The sequence below is a fragment of the Castor canadensis genome, chromosome 11 (assembly GCF_047511655.1).
Source record: "Castor canadensis chromosome 11, mCasCan1.hap1v2, whole genome shotgun sequence".
NCBI lineage: Eukaryota > Metazoa > Chordata > Mammalia > Rodentia > Castoridae > Castor > Castor canadensis.
Genome location: NC_133396.1, coordinates 15,543,662 through 15,565,425, shown reverse-complemented (window position 1 = coordinate 15,565,425; position 21,764 = coordinate 15,543,662). Strand labels below are relative to the sequence as shown.

Here is a 21,764-nt window from a genome sequence, read left to right as displayed (position 1 = left end):
GGAGAATATGGGGGAAGGCTGGGATGAGGTAGTTAAGTACATTTTGTGTTCTGAAAGAGTAGATGATAGGCACTGGGCTCTTTTTAAAGATCAGTCAAGGTGTTCTTCATCTGTCAAGATTTGTTACTGCTCTTGGGTAGGCTGTGGAGTTTTGTCCTATCAAGTACCCTTTTCCTCTTTCTTGTTTAAATATCCATTTGGGTCTCATCTTTGAAAGTTCTACTTTAGTCCATTTCCTTTAACCTGCATTTCTTCTTTTCAGGTTTGACTTTTAGAAAAGAGTAGCCTGCCCTCATTTCTGTGTTTTCATCTTTCTTTGAGGCTCCAACTCAGGCTTTACCCCAGTACTCTTGGGAAATTGCTCTTGGTAAGGGCACTGGTGCTATAAGTGATAAAACTAACAGAGGCTTTCCTGGTTTACAAGTCTTCACCTCACTACTTTATTTAACTAATAGTTGCTTTTCAGAGATAGCCAAGAGCTAGATGAGTGCTGCTGAAGTAGGAGGGCCTCTGGATACTCTTTAAGTTCTCCCCAGTCTTGTAGAAGAAAGTGCCTAGCCAGGACTTCAGGAAGCATGCAAAAGCAACTTGTTCTTATCACTAGTTCAGCTAATGAGAGGCAAACTCTGGGTAGTTCTTATCATTTTCTAAGATGAGTTTTGAAAACCTATTTGTGTTAAATTTGTTTCAACTCTGAATGAACCATCATTTGTCTCATCCTTCTCCTACCATGGTTGTCCTAGAGGCTCTAAATTATAAATTTTTAGGTTTACAATATTAACAGTCAGTTCTCTTGCTTACTGATCACACATAACTTGAAGTGCAGTCTAACCTGTTGTACCAGTTTGGGTGTGGTGGTAGGAACTAATTTCTTAATGTCTTGGCAGGTAAGCTCTCTGCACACTTGCAGAGTAACTGGCTTCCTTTCTTTTGTGGCATTTAATTTGAGCAGGATTATGTATTTTTAGAAATTCCCAATTGACTGATAATCTCTCAAAGGAAATGATTTTATACTTGTTGCAGACATGAAGACTTTTATACAAACCAAAACAACTTCTAGGATTCTTGTAACCACTTCATCTGTATTAACATTATACTTTACCTCTTAGGAGCAAAAAATGATGACTGTTTCCTCCAGTCACTTCAAGTTTATCATTCATTGCTCTCTTGTAAAACCACTCTGTTCACCGAGGTCAGATTTATAGCTAATGTTTACATTAAGAGAGCATTTCTGGGTTCAAACTATGTGTATTTGAAGCACAGGTATCATTTCATATCTCTTAGTTTAGCTTTAAACACTTGTTTAAAATAGTTAACATTAAGTAGCCCCTTCTAGGTATTTTCTTGTTACTGCTTTTGTGATTCTTAGTCATTCTTCTAAACCCAACTAACACTTTGTGAGTGTCCTCTACATCTTCCTCTACCTTCTGTACCAGTAGCCTAGATCTCAGGGTAAGCATTTTTCTTTCAGTTAGGACACCAAATTATTTCTTACAGATTTCAGGTCAAAACTCTTCTCTCAGGGCACCTTCCTTCCTGGCTCTTCTTGCAGTTCTGAATAAACTTTTCTTTAGTTATGAAAAGTTTACCTTTTTATTACCATGATTGATTGTCCTGGCCTTTGTTCTCTTAGTTTTGCTTTTCTGTTTGCTTTCTGTCTCTTTGCTGTGTTATTCTTAAAATTCTATTAATAGCTGTAGAGTGCTTGCCTAGTGCGAGGATTTATTGACCAGGTAAGCAGTGGCCTATGTATGTGTCTTGAGTGAGTGTGCATAGGCAAACATGTCTAACTTAGTAGTAGACATGTGTTTCAACTATACCTGGAACTAAATATGGTTAAATTCATTTGCTTATGGTAAGAGAAAACATCAGTTACTTTATATTTGAACTCAGGACCTTCTCAGTACCACTTGAACCATGTCCCCAACCCTTTTTGCTTTATTTTTCAAATAGAATCTAGTGGGTTTTTTTTTTGCACAGACTGGCCTATCCTAAACTGTGATCCTCTGTATTTACACATCCCACATACTTGGGATGACAGGCTTGTGTGGCCACCATGCCCAGCTTATTGGTTGAGATGGGATCTTGCTGTTTTTGCTCAGGCTAACTTCAAACTGCATTCCTACTGACCTTAACCTCCTAAGCAGTTGAGATTATAGGTGTGAGCTACTGTGCTTGGTCACAATCATTTTTTAAAAGGAACAGACTATTCTGTGTTTTCCAACATCTTATGCAGAAGCTATCTTTATCTGTGTCATCAGCTTGACCTAGGTGCTGGGATAAGTTGTGTGTCCTTGGAGTGATCTGTTTTTGAAAGTCTTTTCATTAGACTTGGTTTAAGATCATTCAAGGCTGTAGAAATCTACTGGTTTGGATTGGAAGCATTCATTCACATGCATCAGCACCTTGAAGCTTCACTGTTACAGCTGTTGACAGGAGGACTTGAAATGGTCACTTTAAATGTTGTCCTTTCTAATGAAAAAAGGAATATACTTTTGGGGCATAGGACTGAATAAGTGAGGTTCAGAGTGATTGCATGGCCATTGAATGCTACTGGCAAAATGTAAGGTAGGAAAAATTAGAAATTAAATTTCTGAAACTTTAGGGATAATATATGAATAGTAGCGTTTCTGTATTGAGAGAAGGATTTAGCTGGGTGCCAGTGGCTCACACCTGTAATCCTAGCTACTCAGGAGGCAGCGATCAGGAGGATCGCTGTTTGAAGCCAGCCCAGGCAAATAGTTTCGAGAGACCCTATCTTGAAAAAAACTCTTCACAAAAAAGGGCTGGTGGAGTGGCTCAAGGTGAAGGCCTTGAGTTCAAGCTCCAGTACCGCAAAAAAAAAAAAAAAAAAAGACCATAAGGAGAGATAAGGATATTAAAGAGTCTTTGTTTAATTCTTGCAGTGAAATAAATTCCTTACAATTTAACAAGTAAGGATTACTCAAATGGTGAGCCTACTTTAGTGCCTGTGTGTACAGTGATAATAGCATGTTCTGCATGAGGAGTGCCTTTGTCTTATTTATTTATTTTTGAGACAGCGTTTTGCTATGTAGCCAAGGCTGGCCTTGAACTTGCTATCTTCCTGTCTCAGCCTCCAAAAAGCTGGGGATTATAGGTGTGAACCACCATGGCTGGCTACTTTGACATTTTTAAGATAAACAATTCAACAGTATTAAACCAGAGTTTATAAAAGGGGGAATCTGTAGGCTCAGAGCTGGAAGATCAGTTTGAATTCTTAATAAGTTCAGCATCATGTTTTTTGCCTGTCAGTAGAATCTTTAATCCAAAGACTACAGGTATCTGATCTAATGGAGTTCGGTGGCCAGTATGCACAAGAAACAAAGGTGTTTAGGCTGTTGTAATTTGGTGTTTTTTTTTTTTTTTTCCCAAATTCAAAATCTTAGCATAGGTCTGAGAGCAAAAGGAAGGGCCATATTTTCAGACCCTCTTTTTTTTTCTTTTATTCATATGTGCATACAATGTTTGGGTCATTTCTCCCCCCTTCCTGTAATTTGGTTTTGTGTATACTTTTCATCTGGGATTGCTAAATATATACCTTCTGTAGAGCATTTAATTTGATAGTGGTGCTCACAGAACAAACTTAAGCTAGTAAATTATCAAGCAGAGTTACCCTGTAGTTTTCGTTCTCCTTTTCTAATGGACTGATTGAAATTGGTAAAAATTGTGAGACTGGGAAGATAACAGATGTGTTGATGGTACTATTTGTCAATTGTTATTCTGTCAGTACTTTGTGGATGAGTGGGAAGGACTTTAAAGGAGAGTTAAGTCCCTGATGTATTAGGAATTTGTCAGGGACTGTCCTTTAATGAAAATTAACTTAATTTTGAGGAATATGAGCAGAGAATATAAAAGGGAGCTATCAAGATACTCAGTGGTGCTGGTGTTGATGGCTCATGCCTGTAATCCTAGCTACTAGGGAGGTAGAGATCAGGAGGAGTGTGTTTGAAAGCCAGCCTGGGCAAATACCCAACAGAAAAGCTGGCAGAGTGGCTCAAGTGGTAGAGCAAGGATGAGGTCCTGAGTCCAAACCCAGTATTACCAAAAAAAAAAAAAGACTCAAGGGTCCTGATAGGACTTGATTTAAAAAAAAATCTTATTAGCATAAATTAATTGTTCAAAAGGATTTCATTATGATATTTACATACATGTATATAATGTACTTTGTTCAAATTCACCACATCTGTATTATTATTTCTTAACTCCCCTCTCCCCTTCCCCTCCTCAAAACTTGATTTTTTAATTTGACAGACCTCACAACAAAAAATTTCCTTCATTTAATAGGCAGATGTATGCATGGAGTACCTCAGTACCTGAGACAGACCTTATGTAGTTTAGTTTCTGTTGACCTTAAATTAGCGCACACATGAATTTTCTGAGGAATCTCTTAGATAAGACATGGGTGAACTAACAACAGAACAAACACACAATGCATCCACTTGCTTTGGGTCACTCAGGGAAGAGACCAAATTTCTTCTCCTTGTCTACCCACAAGAAACCAGATGGCTGTGAACCAGAATAAACAGAAACTTATGTGACATAAGTGACATTAAAAAAAACTCAGATGAAAGCAGCTGAATCACCACCAGAAGGTGCCAGACACTTGGTAAAACCTAGGTCTTGGTATCAGTTTCTGTTGGCTGTACTCAGATGGCTCAATCATTTGATTTTAGAGACCTCCAAAACTGTTAGAGGAAGTATAAAGGCTATTAGAGATGCAAAGATTGTGCAGTAAATGAAGAAGCCTTATTGTTAAGCAGGGAACCAGCGGACGCTAAGCCAGGGGCTCAGGAACTGAGAAACAGGGTAGGTCCTTTATAGCCAAAAGATCAGGAACTGTCTTTATTTCATATTAGAAAAACCAAATCTTTGGGTGTTCTTGATTGGCTGGTGATAATCTGGGTTTATTGTTGGTAAGCATGGAATTGGCTGGAGATGATTTGTAGTGTACCTGTGATATGGAATTATGACATCCAGATGTCTCTTTGTTTTGTATGTGATATATCTGAGTTACAATTATGTCACCTAGTCAGATCTGCATTGCCATCAGCAGCTAGGTGGTCAGGCCAGGGTTTATCACAGTTTAGTAGCCATTTGGATATAAGGGTATAGATGTTAGGAGAGAAGTTGGGGTATAGTTCTGTACCTATGTACTTTGAAAAGTGGCCTAGTAGAGAAAAATTTCAACTTGAATGAGTCTCTTAATCTATTCTTCAGCTCACCTAATGGCATTCTAATTATGTATTAATACTTAGCAGAGTATCCCAACACTTACTGGCTTGAAAGAGCATTTAATTTGCTTGTGAGTCTGCAATTTGTGCAGGGCTTGGCAGGGTCAGATTGTCTGTGTCTGCTCAGTGTCAGCTGGTGTGGCTCATAGACTGAGCTCTGTATTACTTGATTTAACAATATTTCTAGCAGTTGAGCTGACTCTTACCTGGAACATTAGCAGAGACTTTCAGATGAAATACCTGTAAGTGGCTTCTCTTGTGGCCTGAATCCGTTCCATGGTGAATACCCAGAGAGAGCAAGCCAGGTGGAAGTGATACTTTTTATGTTCTAGTCTTAGAAGCCAGGTAGCATCACTTCTACTATGTTCTGTTTGTCATGGTAGTTACAAAAGCCTGTGTCATTTCAAGGAGAGGTCTCTTTTGATAGGAGAATGACAGGACTTGAAACAATTATAGAAGAATAGAAATAGTGCTGAGGCCATTTTCAGAAAATAATAATCTGAAAAAAATTATTTACTAATTTCTTAAAAGGAAAACCATCTGAAATAATTATAATGGTGAATAACAAAGGGACTGTGTGGGTTCCATTTACTGTCAAATTTTTCATGAAACACATGCAAATTAAAAAAATATTAGTATACCCCGAAAGGAAAAAATTGAATACATTCATTTTCTAACCATATCAAAATTAAGTACCTTAAAGTAACTTGTTTTAATTTTCATAAAAGAAAGTTTAATAAAAGTAAAACATCATTTTCTAGGATTTTCCAAATGTGGAAAAAAGTTTATGAAATATTAAGTCTTTTCATTTTTATGGATTTTACTACAGTGACAGTCACATTTTAGTCACTGATAGATGCTAATAACCTTTTAGAACAAAAGTCCCCAATATTCTGCCCTTACAGGGTAAGTGATCTGAATGTTACAACTTATATAAAATGCTTTTGTTTCTTGATTTTTCCAATGGTTTCTCCAACTTTGTACAATACGGTCGATTTTATAGGTAGGTCTGAATGAAGAAGTTGCTTCTTGGAGAATGATCGTTCATAGAAAAGAATTTGTATATCACCAAATCTGGGGTTTGAACTCGGGGCGTCACACTTGCTAGGCAGGTGCTTTACCACTTGAACCACTCCCCCAAACCTTTTTCTTTAATTATTTTTTGAATAGAGTCTTGAGCTTTTTGCCCATGACTGGCCTTGGACTGTGCTCCTCCTAACTAGGCTTTCGATACCCACCTTGTTTCTTGAGAATGGGGTCTTGCTGACTTTTCGCCCTGGCTGTCTTCGAACCATGATCCTTCCAGTCTCCATCTTGTGAGTAGCTGGGATTATAGGTGTACACCAACATACCTGACCCCTATATTAAAAAAAATTTAGAGGAATACATACATGTCTTCATGTGATAATTCTATTCCTAAAAGTTTTTTTGGTTAGCTAAATCTAGATACAGATTTTATGATTTTATAGATATAATTTTGTTATTTTTATGATAAAAGATTGTTTTCAGAAAGTTTTAAAAGATCAGTAATTTGATAAAGCCTATGCTTTTAATCTTTTATTATTTTTGTGGTACTAGGATTGAACTCAGGGCTTCATGGATGCTAGGCAAGGGCCCTACCACTAAGCCATAATCTCCAGCCCAAGCCTGTGCTTTCTGAAAACAAATTAAAATGAATTGTAAAATAACCTTTAGGTAAAAGTTACAAGTTAAAAACAAAAAAAGAAAAAAAATAGTTTCAAAGTATATTTGAAAAAATGGGTGTGTATTGACCCTATGTTACTCTTTAATGAGATTCTTAACCTAGAGTCATTTGGAGGGTGTGTATATGGGCTTTTGAGTTTCCATAAATCCTTTAATGTGTGTGTGTGTGTGTATACATAGTTTTCATCAGATTTTCTTTTCTTTTCTTTTTTCTTTTTTTTTTTTGGTGGTACTGGGGTTTGGCCTCAGTGCTTATTATCCTTGCTAAGCAAGCCAAGCACTCTACAACTTGAACCATATTCCCAGCCCTTTTTGCTTTTAGTTTATTTTTCAGATACAGTGTCACATTTTTGCTTGGCTTTGGGCCATGATCATCCCAGCTCCGCCTCCCATGTAGCTGGGATTACAGGTGTGGACCATACCACCTGGCCTCTTCAGCAGATTTTCAAAGGAGCCTTTACTACCACCATCTCATTATCCCAAAAGTTAAGAGCCATTTGTTAAGGCCGTGGTTTTCAAAGTGTGGTACAGAGACCAGCAGCATCAGTGTCACCTGGGAATTTAGTCCTGGGGCTCCATGCTAGACCTCCTGACTTAGAAAGGAGGTAAGGATACCACAGTATGTTTTAAACAAACCTCCAAAGAGATAAGACATGTTAAATTTGAGAACCATGACATTAAGGTGATAGAGTAAATCTAATCTAACAAATACCTGTTGTACAAATGTGGCCCATAGTCTATACCAGTGTTTATTTACTAATGTCATTATAGAGTAGAGGTCTGTTGAATGTGAAGTTCTAGGTTGTGTTTTCCTGTGTTCTCTGCATAGGAGTATTTTGACCACAGATACCATTTTTGTTGATATTTGAAATTAGAACTCACATTTGAAAACAATTTTACTTATAAAATGTTAATGATTTTTTGAGTTTAACTGTTTGCACTTTTAGCCAAGTATGATTTTTGGTCTGTGGGAGTACATTTGTAAGCATTGTGTATTTACCTTTTTATCTGTTTTTGGAGCTACTGGGGTTTGAACTCAGGGTTTCACACTTGCTAGACAGGCACTCTACTGCTTGATCCACTCTGCCAAATGTCTTAGTGAAGACATTTTTGGTCACAAGTAATAGGAAAACAACTCATTAAGACTAACTTAAGCAAAAAGATAAATTGTGAGAGGATACAGTTTTGGTCACCAAAAGGGAAAGTGTAGACTGGCTTTAGAAGAGACAGGGTCCTGGAACTGAGGCTGCTATTCCCAATGGCCTCCTTGGGCCTGCAGAACACTCCTGTTGCCAAGTGTTTAAGCTTCCTTTTCCATAGTGGCTCTGACTCTCAATGCTAGTTTTCCAACAGAGAGGATCTGACTGACTTATATTGCTAGTGCTTGCTTCTTATCCAGTCAGCTGTGGCCAGTAGGTTAGGATCACTACAAGTACAGCCTCTGGTCATTTATCCCCTATCGTTTTTGATTTATGCTCAAAGCTGGAACAATTTTGAGCCATAAAGGTAGTATTGGATTATAACCCAAATTATAAAATAAATATTCATACTTAGAATATAAATAAATGTTTAGCTAAATGGAGAAGAATATACAAATCTCTGGTGCAGAGGTATTCTAAATAATTTATGTAGATATCCATCCCACCCTTAAGGAGAGTGGGGCATAACTCCTTGGTCTTTAAGTGTGGGTTGTGGATAGGGGAAAATTACTACAATGGAGAGAAGCATAACAAACACTACTTTAGTTGGGTCAAGATAACATCAACAGTGGTAAGTCATGTTGGTAGTGTGTACTCTTGATATGATGTTATGAGAACGGTACCTTTACTTTTGTGGTATTTCTGTGAGCAATTCATAAAACTAGTGTAATCATGATAAATCAAGTGAGTTCCATTTAAGGAGCATTCTAAAAAACATCTGACTAATATTTCCCAAAATTGTCAAAGTCATGAATAATAAGCCTGAGACACAGCATCAAAGTCTGAGAAATTACCATACCCAAGAGTGCCCTTAGGAGACTTAACTGAATGTGGTATCCTTGATGGAATCTTGGAACAGATAAAGGACATTAGGTAAAAAGTAAGGAAATCTATAGGGCTGGTGGAAAGGCTCAAGTGGTAGAGCACCTGCCTAGCAAGCGTGAGGCCCTGAGTTCAAGTCCCAGTGTTGTCAAAAAAAAAAAAAAGTAAGTCAGATTAAAATATGGACTTTAGTTATTAATAATGTGTCAGTATTGGTTCATTAATTGTGACAAATTACCATACTTAATGTGCAATGTTAGTAATAGGATAAATGGGGTTGAGGCATATGGGAACACTGGACCATCTTTGTAACTTGTTTGTAAATCTAAAACTACAAAATAAAAAGTTTATTAAATTTAGTAATTTCTTATTAACCCAGGAAAGATTTTAAAAATATGTATTTTTATTATAAATTATAGTGCTTTTTTTATACTTGGAGTTTTCTTTCCTATTTATTCTAGTGACCTGGGTTTACAGATGGAGCCTGTTTGGGAAATTAAATATCTTTGGCACTTTGCTCTGTTCATAGATTATCAGGTATTTGAGTCTAGAAAGATGCAGAAGATCTGGAAGCTTATCCTTACATTGTTTTAGAAATAAGACTAACATAATAAGAGAACATTATGTGACATTATACCTTCCTATTGTGGGTAAAAGCGAAGGTACAGTGAAAACTATTATTCGGGGGATTCCATTGGGTGGAAAGGGAAGTGATAAAAGCAAAGTTTTTACAAATAGTTGAGCAAGCTATCCTGATTTGAACAAAAACATTTCTTAGTTTAGGGGAATTGAGGGAGTCTCATTTACTACATGCTTTTTAGTCTGTTCATCCTATGTCTTGGCAGTGATTTCCCTAGGATTTTCATTGACTTGGCAAACATTTGAGTGTATATTATGTTTGATATTACAGAATGACCCATAAGAGATAAAAAAAAAATCACAACCTTTTTCTTCAAGAAATTTACCACTTTGTGGGCAAAAGGGAAAGGTAAAACATTACATGAATAACTAATACAAATAAAATGAGAGGAGCCTACAAAACAAGCAGACTCAGAGTGTGCTGGGGGGTTAACAGGAAGGGAAAGATTAAAAATCAAATTGTGAAACAGGAGGACAGTCAGACAAGGTCTCCAGTGGATTTGAAGTTTAATGAGTGGGTATGATTTTGAGGATCAGTAGTTGACTAAAAAGGTCATTTTTAATTTAAGCAAGAACCAATTTTGTCTTTGGTGAAATGTTTAAATACTAATATTATTTGCTTTTTAAAAAAGTAGTAATACCTATTGTGGAAGAACCTTTATCTTTTAAAACATCTTTCATACTAATTAAATGATTAATAATTCAGATACTAAGTTAGACGTAGACGTACAATTTGTTTTGCAACATGCATGAAAAAAAAATTGCCTAAAATTCCTTGATTAAATACAGCTGTTACAAGACACTTAGTTACAGCTTAGTTACACTTAGTTACAGCTACAGTAGTTATAGAGGTAATCTACTGTATCTATTAAAAGAAAATTCCTAATCTTTAGAGGAGGCCTGCTGCAGAGTAGTTTTCAACTAATCATTTTATGAAACTTTGTGACCAATAATTGCTTTAACCTAAGCAGGATACTGTAACAAGGAAGATTTAATTAACAAGAGTATGTTTCATTCTATATGGTACAAAGAGTTTGGGTTCTGGAATTAGACTATTTGAGTTGAAATCTCAACTCTAGCATTTATAATCTTTAATAAGTGTCTATGCCTGAATCTCATGTCTGCATCGCTAAAATCCACCTAACACTACTATTCACAAGGTGGCTGATGTATACTTACACATGGTAAATGTTTGATAGATGTTATCTAGTATCTTTGTATTCCTTACTACAATTACATTTTAGTATGTATGCTATTTAAATAGACTTTTACTTTTTTCTTTCTTTTTTTTTGGACTAAGGTTTGAACTCAGGGCTTCATACTTGCAAGGCAGACGCACTACCACTTGAGCCACACCTCCAGTACATTTTGCTTTGGTTATTTTGGAGATGGGGTCTTGAGAACTATTTGCCCAGGCTGTCCTCAAATCTTGATCTCCCGGATCTCAGCTTCCCAAATAGCTAAAATTATAGGCATGACCCTCTGACACCCAGCAACTTTTAATAGCATATTAAGAAAATACTTGCCAATAAATATTTTTACATAATTTTAATGGCTATGCAATAATATTTCAAAATGCTGTTTGCTATCATTTAACTTATCCTTAACTCCCTTAATGTTGTTATGCTTAGAGGATCATATCTGATATTTTTGCTCACAGCAACATTTTGTAATAGTCTTAAATGTGGATTTTTGTGGAGTACTCCAGTTTCAATTTCAAGCAACAATAACTAAAACACATAAGTATGAATTTATAATGTGTACAAGTTTTCTGTAGAAACTTAAATTTCATTTCATGTTAGAAGTTGAGGTAAAGATGGTTTCTTGGAGCAGAAAGATCTGAACTGCTGTCCTGTGCCAATGATTGGGGGTGACGATGAACATTAGTAAACATTTTTCAAGCACTGGGCCATCTTGCTGGAATTTGTCTAAAAATTTTATTCTAGACTTCAGTTTTATTTTACGACAATAATATAAAGTTCAAAGAACATGAAGAGAAATACACTTTATTCAGAAATCATCTACACAATTTTTGAGTTATAGAAACAGTATTATGGAATTTTCTTTGTGGAACAAAGGAAAGTGAGACGTCTGATCCCCTCCCTCCCTTTTTCTTTCTATTAGCCTCATTCCAATCAGCAGTGTAATTGGAATGCAACTCCAATCTGGAGGAGGAAGGGGAATTTTTGGCAAGGGGACACTGAGCAGTTGGGAGCTTAATTCTGATTAAGCATGAACAGTCATTCATTATGAATACAACTCAGTAAGAACAGTACAGTATTCTATGGCTACAGCTGGGATTAAACTCTGATAGTATTACATGGTATGTTGCATATAGATAATTCCTTTCCAGTCAGAAAAGGAAATTACTGACTTAACTGAAAATGGTAATATTTGTTGTCATCTGCCTTTCTGCAAATGTTTTTCTCCAACTGGTGTTTCAAATGAAATATACTAAAGTAGATTTTTGCAGAATTAAAATAAAAACATTCTTGAGAAAACTATAAAAAAAATTATGGCCAGGCATGGTTGTATATACCTGTAATCCCAGTATTCAGGAAGCCACAGCAGGAAGATAAGAGTTTGAGGTCAGTCCAGACTACATAGCAAGACCGTGTTTTCAAAAAAAAATAAAAGTATGAAGTAACATTTGAATTATACCTCACCTGTGAGATCTTTTTACTTGTGTGATCTGTCATAGCACTTGGTACAAAGTGAGTGCTCCAGAAATGTTGAATGAATGACCTAAGGCATGCTCCCTTCTTATTAATCATCTCAAGAGGGTTATACTTGTCTGTATCCCTGTGAAGCAGAGGCATTATCATATACTAGCATAGTTTACCTTAGTTTTGATCATCTCCTTGAATCATTTTAAACTATTTTTGAATAGCAGAAGAGGTGAGCACGGTAGCTGGAACAAATTAGGTTTGAGGAGTGTAGACTTAAGAACGAGAAGAATGCTTTGAAGGAATTTGTTGAGATATTGTCCCTAATGGGTCCTGTAGTGATGGAACTGTGTTGGTGAAATACTACATTTTGACACATGACTGCTAAATATCTGCAGTCAGTATAATGTTTTGTTTTAACATAAAAATTGGTGAAAATTCATTAAATTTAGAATTTCTGTTCTTTTTTTGTTTTTTCTTTTTGTTTGTTTCTTTTTTTTTTTTGGGTGGTATCAGGGCTTGAACTCAGGGCTTTCACCTTTCTTTAGCCACTCCACCAGCCCAATTTTTTGTCATAGGGTTTTTTGAGATAGGATCTTGCAAACTATTTGCCTGGGGTGGCTTTGAGCTGTGATCCTCCTGATCTCTGCCTCCTGAGTAGCTAGGATTATAAGTGTGAGTCACTGGCACCTGGCTGCCCTTTCTGTTTATATTATTTCAGTAGGTTTACTTAATAGTAAAGCTATTGTGATACGGATAGCTGTGTTCTGTTCCTACCTATTTTCCAGATTTCTCTCCTGGTATTCCCTTTCTGTAACTTAGCATCATTCCTTAATATTATTTTTACCTGTCACCTTTAAGAAACACTTAGTAAAAAAATAAAATTTCTCCCACACTACCAGTCCTCCCTAGCCCCAGGAAACAGTCTTAGTTCTACTTTCCATAGTTTGTATTAGAAAAATATGATACTTATTTTCTTCTTATATAAAATTACATTATAATACTATACACACATTTCTCAAAAAATTCTGATACATTCTTTCATGAGAATGTGTTAAGTGAAATAGGAGTTTGTCATATTGAAATTCACATATTGTTGGAACATTTACTAAGCTCCATAATTGGTACTGAGGGTGGAGAGAGCAGAGGGCTGTGGTCTAGTCCTTGAGGTAAGTTATGACAATCAAGAACAGTGCAGTAAAGACTCTGAAGTGTGAAAAGGATTTATTCCATGTATACAACTAAATTAAGTGACCAATTCTCAGGTCATGTTTGATAACCTTTTTTAAAAAATTACAAAAAAGAGTTTTTGCTTCCAGGGTCTAAAATAATTTATGCAAAAATCCTTATGCAAAAACTGTTTGAAGAAGATAAGGTCCAGCATTAAGGATATCAGTCTGAACCAATCCTGCTATTCCTTTGTTTTAAACTAATCTTATTTCTTCTTGGACTCTGATGTTGTCTTTCACTCACTCACTCAAGACAGGATTTCATTATGTAGCCCACACTGGCCTTGAACTCACTATCCTCCGGCCTCAGGCTCTCTAGTACTGGGATTGCAGGGAGCCCTACCATGTCCAGCATTTCCCTAGTCTGTTGATTTCTAAAATTCACTTTTCTTCATAAACTTGGGACCTTGATTTAAAATTCTTTTGTTTCTTTAGAGTTTTCAGTACCTCTTGAAACTTAATGTCATACATTAGCAATATCTTGTGACTTTCATTTATTTATTTTTATTTTTTTTATATTGTGACTTTTAAAAGAAATTTTGTTAAACCTGACCTGATAAGTATGTTTTAAATAAAGAGAAATTACAAAAATAAGATTTTATACATCAAAATCATGATTATGTGAGTGATGGTAATTTATCTGTTATATAATATTAAAACGCCCCCTTTTATTTTTATTTTTTATTTTTTTGTGGTACTGGGGATTGAACTCAGGGCCTCATGAATGCGAGGCAAACACTAAACCACTGAGCTATCCCCAGCCCCCCCCAATGCCCCCTTTTAAATGAAATTGTTTTAGAGTATGTTAGGGTCTGTTCCATTCATTCAACAGATACTAATTGAATACTAATGCCGTCAGATGTCAGGGAGACATGCCTGAATTGTGCTGTATGGAGTTTACCACCTCCATAGTTATTAGCAGCATTCTAAACTTAAACAGTTATAATAAAATAAGTTTTTCTGATAAGAATGAGCTTCTGTGAAAATCAGGGGAGGGCTGAGAGGAAAGGCTTCCCTGTCTTTTGAGACTTAAAAGATGAGTAGATGAAGAAGCTTGGGTAAAAGGTGTGCGAGAACCCATCTCAACCAATGGCTTAGCGCCATATTGTGTGCCTGCCATCCCAACTTTGGGAAGCACAAATGGGAGGTAGGATCATGGTCCCTTCCAGCCTAGGCATAAAGTGAGACCCTATCTCAAAAATAACCCCCACAAAAAAGGCTGGTAAGGGTAGCTAGGCAGAGCGCCTAGCAGGTGCGAGGCCCTGAGTTCAAACCTCAAGACCAGGGGGCAAAAGAAAAAAAAAAAAGCTTGCGAAGAATGTTTTGGGTAGAGGGACTGGCATGTGAAAACTGAGATGGAATATCTTTGAGAAAGTGAAAGGTTAGTGTAGCTAAGTCTTAGACTTGGGGACTCACAGGGGAGCTGTGGTGATGAAAACTGAGGTCAGAGAGGTAAGCAGGAGCCAAGACTTTTGAAGGGCATTGAAGCCAGTATAAGTTTGGACCAGAAGATCTTTGTCGCTGGTGGAGTGGCTCAAGTGGTAGAGCACCTGCTTAACAAGCATGAGGCCCTGAGCTCAAACCCCAGTACTGCCCAAAAAACCAAAAAAATGAAATCATATTCCTTTCAGAAGACCTTTGTTTAAAGGATGGGAGGAAGGGAAATGGATAGGGGTACTATAATCAGATTTTTACAAAGATCACTTTGGGTCCAATGTGGAGAACTGGAATGTGGAGTGGGGCTGAGGCAGAGACCTAATTGTGAGACTGTCATAATTACTGAGACAGTAGTTGATAGGTCTGAACTAAGGTGGTGGTAGTGGGACAGCAGAGAAGAAGAGGGGCTGGTGGAGTGACTCAAGTGGTAGAGTGCCCGTGTAACAAGCATGAGTTCAAACCCCACTACTACCAAAAAAATAAAATAGAAAAAGAAGTGAACAGGAAAGGGATATTTCAGAGGTAGAATTGATTAGAATTGGCAGTTGCCAAGGGAGTGGGGAGGGAGAGGCATTGTGAAGGTTGCTTTGAAGTCTTCTGACTTGGACAGTGGAGTGGAAAGCAAGGCTGTTTATTGAAGGAAAGTAAACTGAGGGAAGGGCAGAAGAGAGATGATACTATTTTTGTAGCATTTTTAGTTTTTTGAGCCTGGAGTTCAGGAGAGAGCCAAGGGTTGGGTTTTACAGACTTAGGTGTCATCAAAACTATGGAATAAAGGATAAAGACCTAGTTGAATATATGGAAAAGTGGCTCTCCAAATTTATTTCTTGAGAGGAAGGGAGTTTTGTCAACGTGTTAAACTGTGAACTCTTCCAGAAAAGATGAGTTCTTTATCCTAGAAAAATACACGTGTTGATAGCAGTTTACATATAATTCCAAGAGCTACAAAAAATGAGCCTCTATAATCCTCAAGTTATAGAGTAAAAGAAGAGGATTTAGGTCAGTGCCCTAAAGAACTTCAGCTTTTATGGATAGAGGGTATCCATAGAAGTCTTGGAATGTGTTTTATGTCTTGTATGAGTGTGTTGCTATTCAGCAGATCCAAAGAAGAGAGCCTCTGGGAATAGAGAGTAGTCAGCAGTAGCAAATGCCCCTGGATGGATTTAATAGTTAGGTCCTCAAGGCTTTGGAGAAGTAATTTAAGGGTTGTGGTGAGGAAGAAAGGCAAACTGCAGTTAATTGAGGTATTGAACGGGAGGTAAAGAAGTGGAATCAGAAAGTATAGATAATTCTTTGAAGAAATTTCATTTTGAAGGAGAAGAGGTGGTGGAAGGAAGCTTGGATAAGACTTAAGTATGTTTAAATGCTGACGAGGTGGCCATGAAAGGAGACAAGATAGATGTGTGATGGCTCTCAAGGTCCATGAAATTGGTGTTGGTTGGAATGAGATCCAGAGCACAGGTGGACAGGTAGTCTTAGACAAGACAATGGCCAGTGTAAGCAGAAGGAATTAAAAAATAATGAGTATAAAATTGTAAGTTTGTGGCAAGAAGTTTGAGGAATTCTTACAAAATTTCGATTTCTTCCAAGTTCAATCATATGATAGATGGTGATTTAAAATCATCTTATTAATGTTAAAGATTATAATTGAGATTTGTATGTGTGTTATATGTGTATTGATCCTGATTATTTAATTTACATGTTGATAAAAGTTTAGGGAGGAGTTCTTTTAAATCCAGTTTGTGATTTGATGTTCTTAAGTTATGGCCCTAGTTTTCATAATTGAGTTTTGTGTTTTTTAACAACAAAATTATTTATTTCTAAGACTTGGCCTAAGGGACTCTCACTGCTTAATAAGTGTCTTTTGGTTACATAATAATTTTATTCATGATGGCATTTGTCTTCAAAAGTATTTTCATTTGAATTTCTACAGTGATTAGTTTATATTTAGACTTCTTCCCAAGTTTGTTATATTAAATGAGTTTTTGTACTGTAAACTTCCAATAATTACAACAAGTAAAACAGGCCATTGAAATTGAGAGAAATGGGTTGAAATTAGCCAAACATTACATTCTAGATATTTTGTGGATTTCATCATGAACACATGAAAATTGATAATTTTCCTTTAGTTATCAACTTTGAATTAAAGAAGTTTATATAAGTAGTAATTTTAAATCAAAATATAACTTGCATACTATAAAATTTATCCTTTTAAAGTATACATTCAGTGATTTTTAGTATATTCACAAGGTCATGCATGCAAATTGCATAAGCAGTTTAATACAAGGTACTCAGATTTGGGATATCTGCCTTCAATATATTAACGTTTAATTTTAAAAGATACTGTAGACCCATCTTGACATTGAACTACTGATGGTTTAGGGGAAGGCAGTTTATCTGTTGTGTAAAGTTCCTGTGGCATCTAAACAAGAGAGCAGAGCACTGATTTTTTTGTTTTTTAAAGAAAATCTCATCTGTATCAGAAGAGCTTTAATTTTTCTTATTCTGTGACCCTCTTCAGTATACAATTATTTCATCTTTAAAATAGATATGACAACCTCAATTTACCTGTCTTCTCCTTAGAACTATTTTTCCCATTGCCACAGAGTTTCTTTAAGAATAGATCTTGATGGAAGATGGGAATTGGGTCACGATTAGAATATCAGATTTATAAACTTTTTTGCCTTCAACTGTTACTGGTGATCATTGCTAAAGTAGCAACTACTGATTTTCAGCTGTATTTGTTTGCTAGATGTTAATGAAAGCTTGTGATCATATTTCATACCTCTCTATAGATAGGATTCAGTTATCCACTGTGTTTTAAAATGAAACAATGCAGTCTTACCATTTTGTTTTAATTTTCCCATGTATTTCTTTGTTTCCTTTACAGTACTCTGTGCAAAAAACTTGGTGAAAAAGGATTTTTTCCGTAAGTAAATTAATTTTAAATATAAATCTTGTAACCTTATGTAGATTTTTTGGATAACATTTTTAGAATTATCTAGCTTAGGGATTTTTTCTTTCAGAAATATACTCTGTGTTATTTTATGAATGCTTTGATTCAGAGCCAGTTGGCCTCACATTTTTGTAAGGGATTTTGTGATTTTTAGCCTTATCCCCTTTTCCTTTATCTATCCCTCCTACTTATGTGGATGTGTGAATACAGATATATAAATGCAGATGGGTGTAATACGAATGGAAGTTGTACATACTCCTAGATTTCTGGAAGGGTTTAAGAAAATATTTTTTAAGTTGGTTGTGGTGGAGATGTACATCTATAATTCCAGAATTTGGGAGGCAGAGGCAGGAGGATGGTGAGTTCGAGGCCAGTCTGGGCTACATAGCAAGATCCTGTCTCAAAAAGCCAACCAACCAACCAACCAACCAACCAAAAATACTTAAACATTTTGTAGGAGATTTTACCTATGCATTTAGGATTCATTAGAAGGTAGAAAAGTCATTGAGCCTGCTTAAAATTTTCTGAGTTGTAGAAAAGAAATCTCTGCCACGTTTGATCACAGATGCACTATATCTCAAACTTCAAAGCAGATGTTTGGATTCCATATCTGCAGTCTTATTTGCCAATTGATTGTGGGGGAATTTTTTTTTTTTTTTTTTTTTAGGGACAAGGTTTCACTATCTATCCCTAGCTGGCCTTGAACTTGGTGATTTTCCTACTTTTGCCTCCCAAGTGCTGAGATTACAGGTGTGTTCCTGTAAAGAAGTCTGGCAGTTGTGAATTTTTCACAGCTTTATTTAGGACTAAGTTTTGTGTGAGAGAGGATTGGGAAGTACCCATCATGTGTATTAAAATCTTAGCTTTGTAATGTCATACTTAACAATAGCTTTAAATTGTTGAGTAAAAAATTTTAATAAAACATATATATATGAGGCATTGAAGTTTGAACTCAGGATCTCATGCTTGCTAGGCAGGCACTCTTACCATTGGAGCCATTATTCTAGCCCTTCTTTGTGTTGGGTTTTTTTTTTCAAGGTAGGCTCTCTGAACTATTTGCCCGGGGCTGACTTTGAACCACAGTTCTTCTGATCTCTGCCTCCTGAGTAGCTAGGAGTAGGCAGGAGCTGCAGGCGCCCAGTTGGCATTTGGCTTTTAATGAAAACTTCTTAGCCAACAAAATTTTATATGTAAAATATTTGAAATTAGAGAAGATTCATTTGATATTTAAATTAAATCCTACCACCCAGCAAAAACATGCTGTGGTCACTGTGTAATTGAGAATGACCTCAGATAATTTTTCAGGTGTTTGATTAAAGAAATAATAAGCTAAGCTCTTGATATAATAAGCTCTTGTCCTTATATGGGAAAGCCATCAGGATAATTTGGAATATAGGAAGAAAATTAGAAGCAATCTTCAATTTATGTACCATGTGCCCTCCACCCCATCAGCATGTCATAGTATGGGAGAGCTTGGGGGCCACAGAACTCCCTATTCTCCCTGCTGCCACCAATTTTTATCCTCTCTCAGGCTGCTGTTCAGCTAGTTACCTTCTCCCTGTCTCTAATAACGAAGGTGTACTTTTTTTCTCTTTTAATCTTCCTTAAGATTGATCTGAGGTAGGATTTATCTTAGTGGAACTACAAAGTGGCAAGTAGAGTTGAATAGGCTTATGACAGAAAACAGGGAAGCAAGGTGCACTTTCAAGATACCTACTCTGGTTTTGAAGATACAATCTTCACTTTTGTCTTCCACCCTTCCGTTTCAAATTCTTTTCTTTTTTCTAGAGCCTCAACACATATCTTCTCCAATAAAATATCCAGATATCCTTGTCTCACTTTTTCTAGTCAATCTATAGGAATCTTTAATTCTTTGTAAGCCTCTGAGAATTGATTATAGTCTCTTATACAGTCTTTGTCTGTCTTTAAATAGTAGGTGAAAGAAGGAAACCTTCTCCCTTTTTCATTTTGGCAGTAAAATTTGGTAAAATTTTTTTTGAGTATAAGCTTGCTTTAGGGATAAGAAGGTTAGTAGAAGTATAATTACCCTTAAAACTTGAAATGGAAGATACCTTGTGGCCTAGAATAGGAAACAGCAGTCAGTCCTTAGATCAGAAGGGAGTCAGCCAGGATGGAGGGTATCTGGCAGGTTCACACCAGCTGTGGTTCCAGATCCTTGCTATGGTAGATTCACCGCTGTTCTTTAGGATCCTTTTGACCTGTTTGTAAGTTGACACTTGCCCACATTAATTTCAGAGAAAACTAGTTCCTACATTCCTCAAATTTGAGTGTTTATTGATCACAGTGCAATTGTCACTAGTAGTAAAATATTGGCAAGGTTTTGTTAGTGATTTAGTTTAAATTATATTGAATGAGAAAAGTGTATTTTAATGTGGAACATGACTGTCAGGTGATGAAATAGACATTTCACCGCAGGGAAAAAACCAGCTATGTGTTGTCTTTTATAGTATGTGAGATCATACTGTGTATTTCAGAGCATGATTCTTGCTGAGAAAAGTTTTGTTAACTCATATTTAGCACTGTTTTCAAACTTGTTGATTTTAAAAAAACAGGTTACTTCCCCTCAAAATTTCAGCAGGAAATTTCTACCATGAAGCAACAGATGAAAGAATTTTATAGTGAACACCCACTATGTAGATTCTACTTTTAACCTTACCACATTATTTCCATTTATCCATCATCTATGTTTCTTTTCATTACTGTCAGATTTTTTTCAGTTTAGCACATTGAGAAAGAAAGGATTTGTGTGTAAGATAATATATGAAAGTATTTTGTAGAGAGCAAATCAAAGTCACTCAGAACTAAGATGGGTTGGTTGAATGTTTATTTTCTTCATCCAATCAAAAATAAAGCATTGTTTTCTTGGAAAGTAATTCAGTTTTAAGTTAAAGTTTTTATTTCATTCTTATTTGCAGCTCACCAAGTACCTTTGTCTAGTTAGGAGGTTCTTGAATGTTAGCTATTTATTTTATTTAAAAATAATGGAGGGGCTGGTGGTGTGGCTCAAGTGGTAGAGCACCTGCCTAGCAAGCGTGAGGCCTTGAGTTCAAATCCCAGTAACACACACACACACACACACACACACAAAGAAATGGTGGAGAGAATTGAGGTTTCTTTTTTGGTGGTACTAGGGTTTTGAACTCAGGGGTTCATGCTTCCTTGGCAGGTGCTCTACCACTTGAACCACTCTGCCAGCCCCCCGCCCTTTTTTTGTTGTGCTGGGGGAGGGAACATTGTGGCGTTTACAAATGTTCTTACAGAATATAAAATATACTTGAATTTACCCCTTCCATCATTCTCCTTTATCCTCCTCTTTCTCTCCATTCCTGGAATATTTTCAACAGATACCACTTATCCATTTACATACATGTGTACACAGTATTTGCACTATATTCACCCTCCCATGTTCTTTCCCCACCTCTTCTGCTTTCCCACTGGTACCACCTCCACCCCTCTACCAGGCAGGACCTGTTCTACCCCTCTGTTCTCCAACTTTGTTTAAGATGATGAAAAAAATGACATTTTTATTTAAGATAGCTATACAGGGAGTTTCCTTGGGATATTTCCATGTATATTTGTAATATAACCTAATTTAGTTCATTACCCCTATTTTTCTTCTTTCTGCCATAGTCCCTTTTTTTATTGCCAGTCATTTTTTGAGATAGGGTCTCTTGAACTGTTTGCTCGAGCTGGCTTCCAGCCACAATACTCCTGTCTCCCAAGTACCTAGGATTATAGACATGAGCCTCTAGCGCCTGGCAAGAAAAAATTTAAAATACAGAAAATAAGCTGGGCTTAGTGCCTCATGCCTGTAATCCCAACTGTTAGGGAAGTAGAGA

At 36.4% G+C, this 21,764-nt stretch overlaps 1 protein-coding gene across 2 annotated transcripts in view; it reads left to right on the top strand.

Annotated features, from left to right (window-relative positions):
* Smurf2 (SMAD specific E3 ubiquitin protein ligase 2) overlaps positions 1-21,764 on the top strand; it is a 102,663-nt gene that overhangs the window by 27,405 nt on the left and 53,494 nt on the right. For both annotated transcript variants that reach the window (XM_074045452.1, XM_074045451.1), the window contains exon 2: positions 17,839-17,877. In XM_074045452.1, coding sequence (XP_073901553.1) covers positions 17,839-17,877 — 39 coding nt within the window. The remainder of the gene's footprint in view (positions 1-17,838; positions 17,878-21,764) is intronic.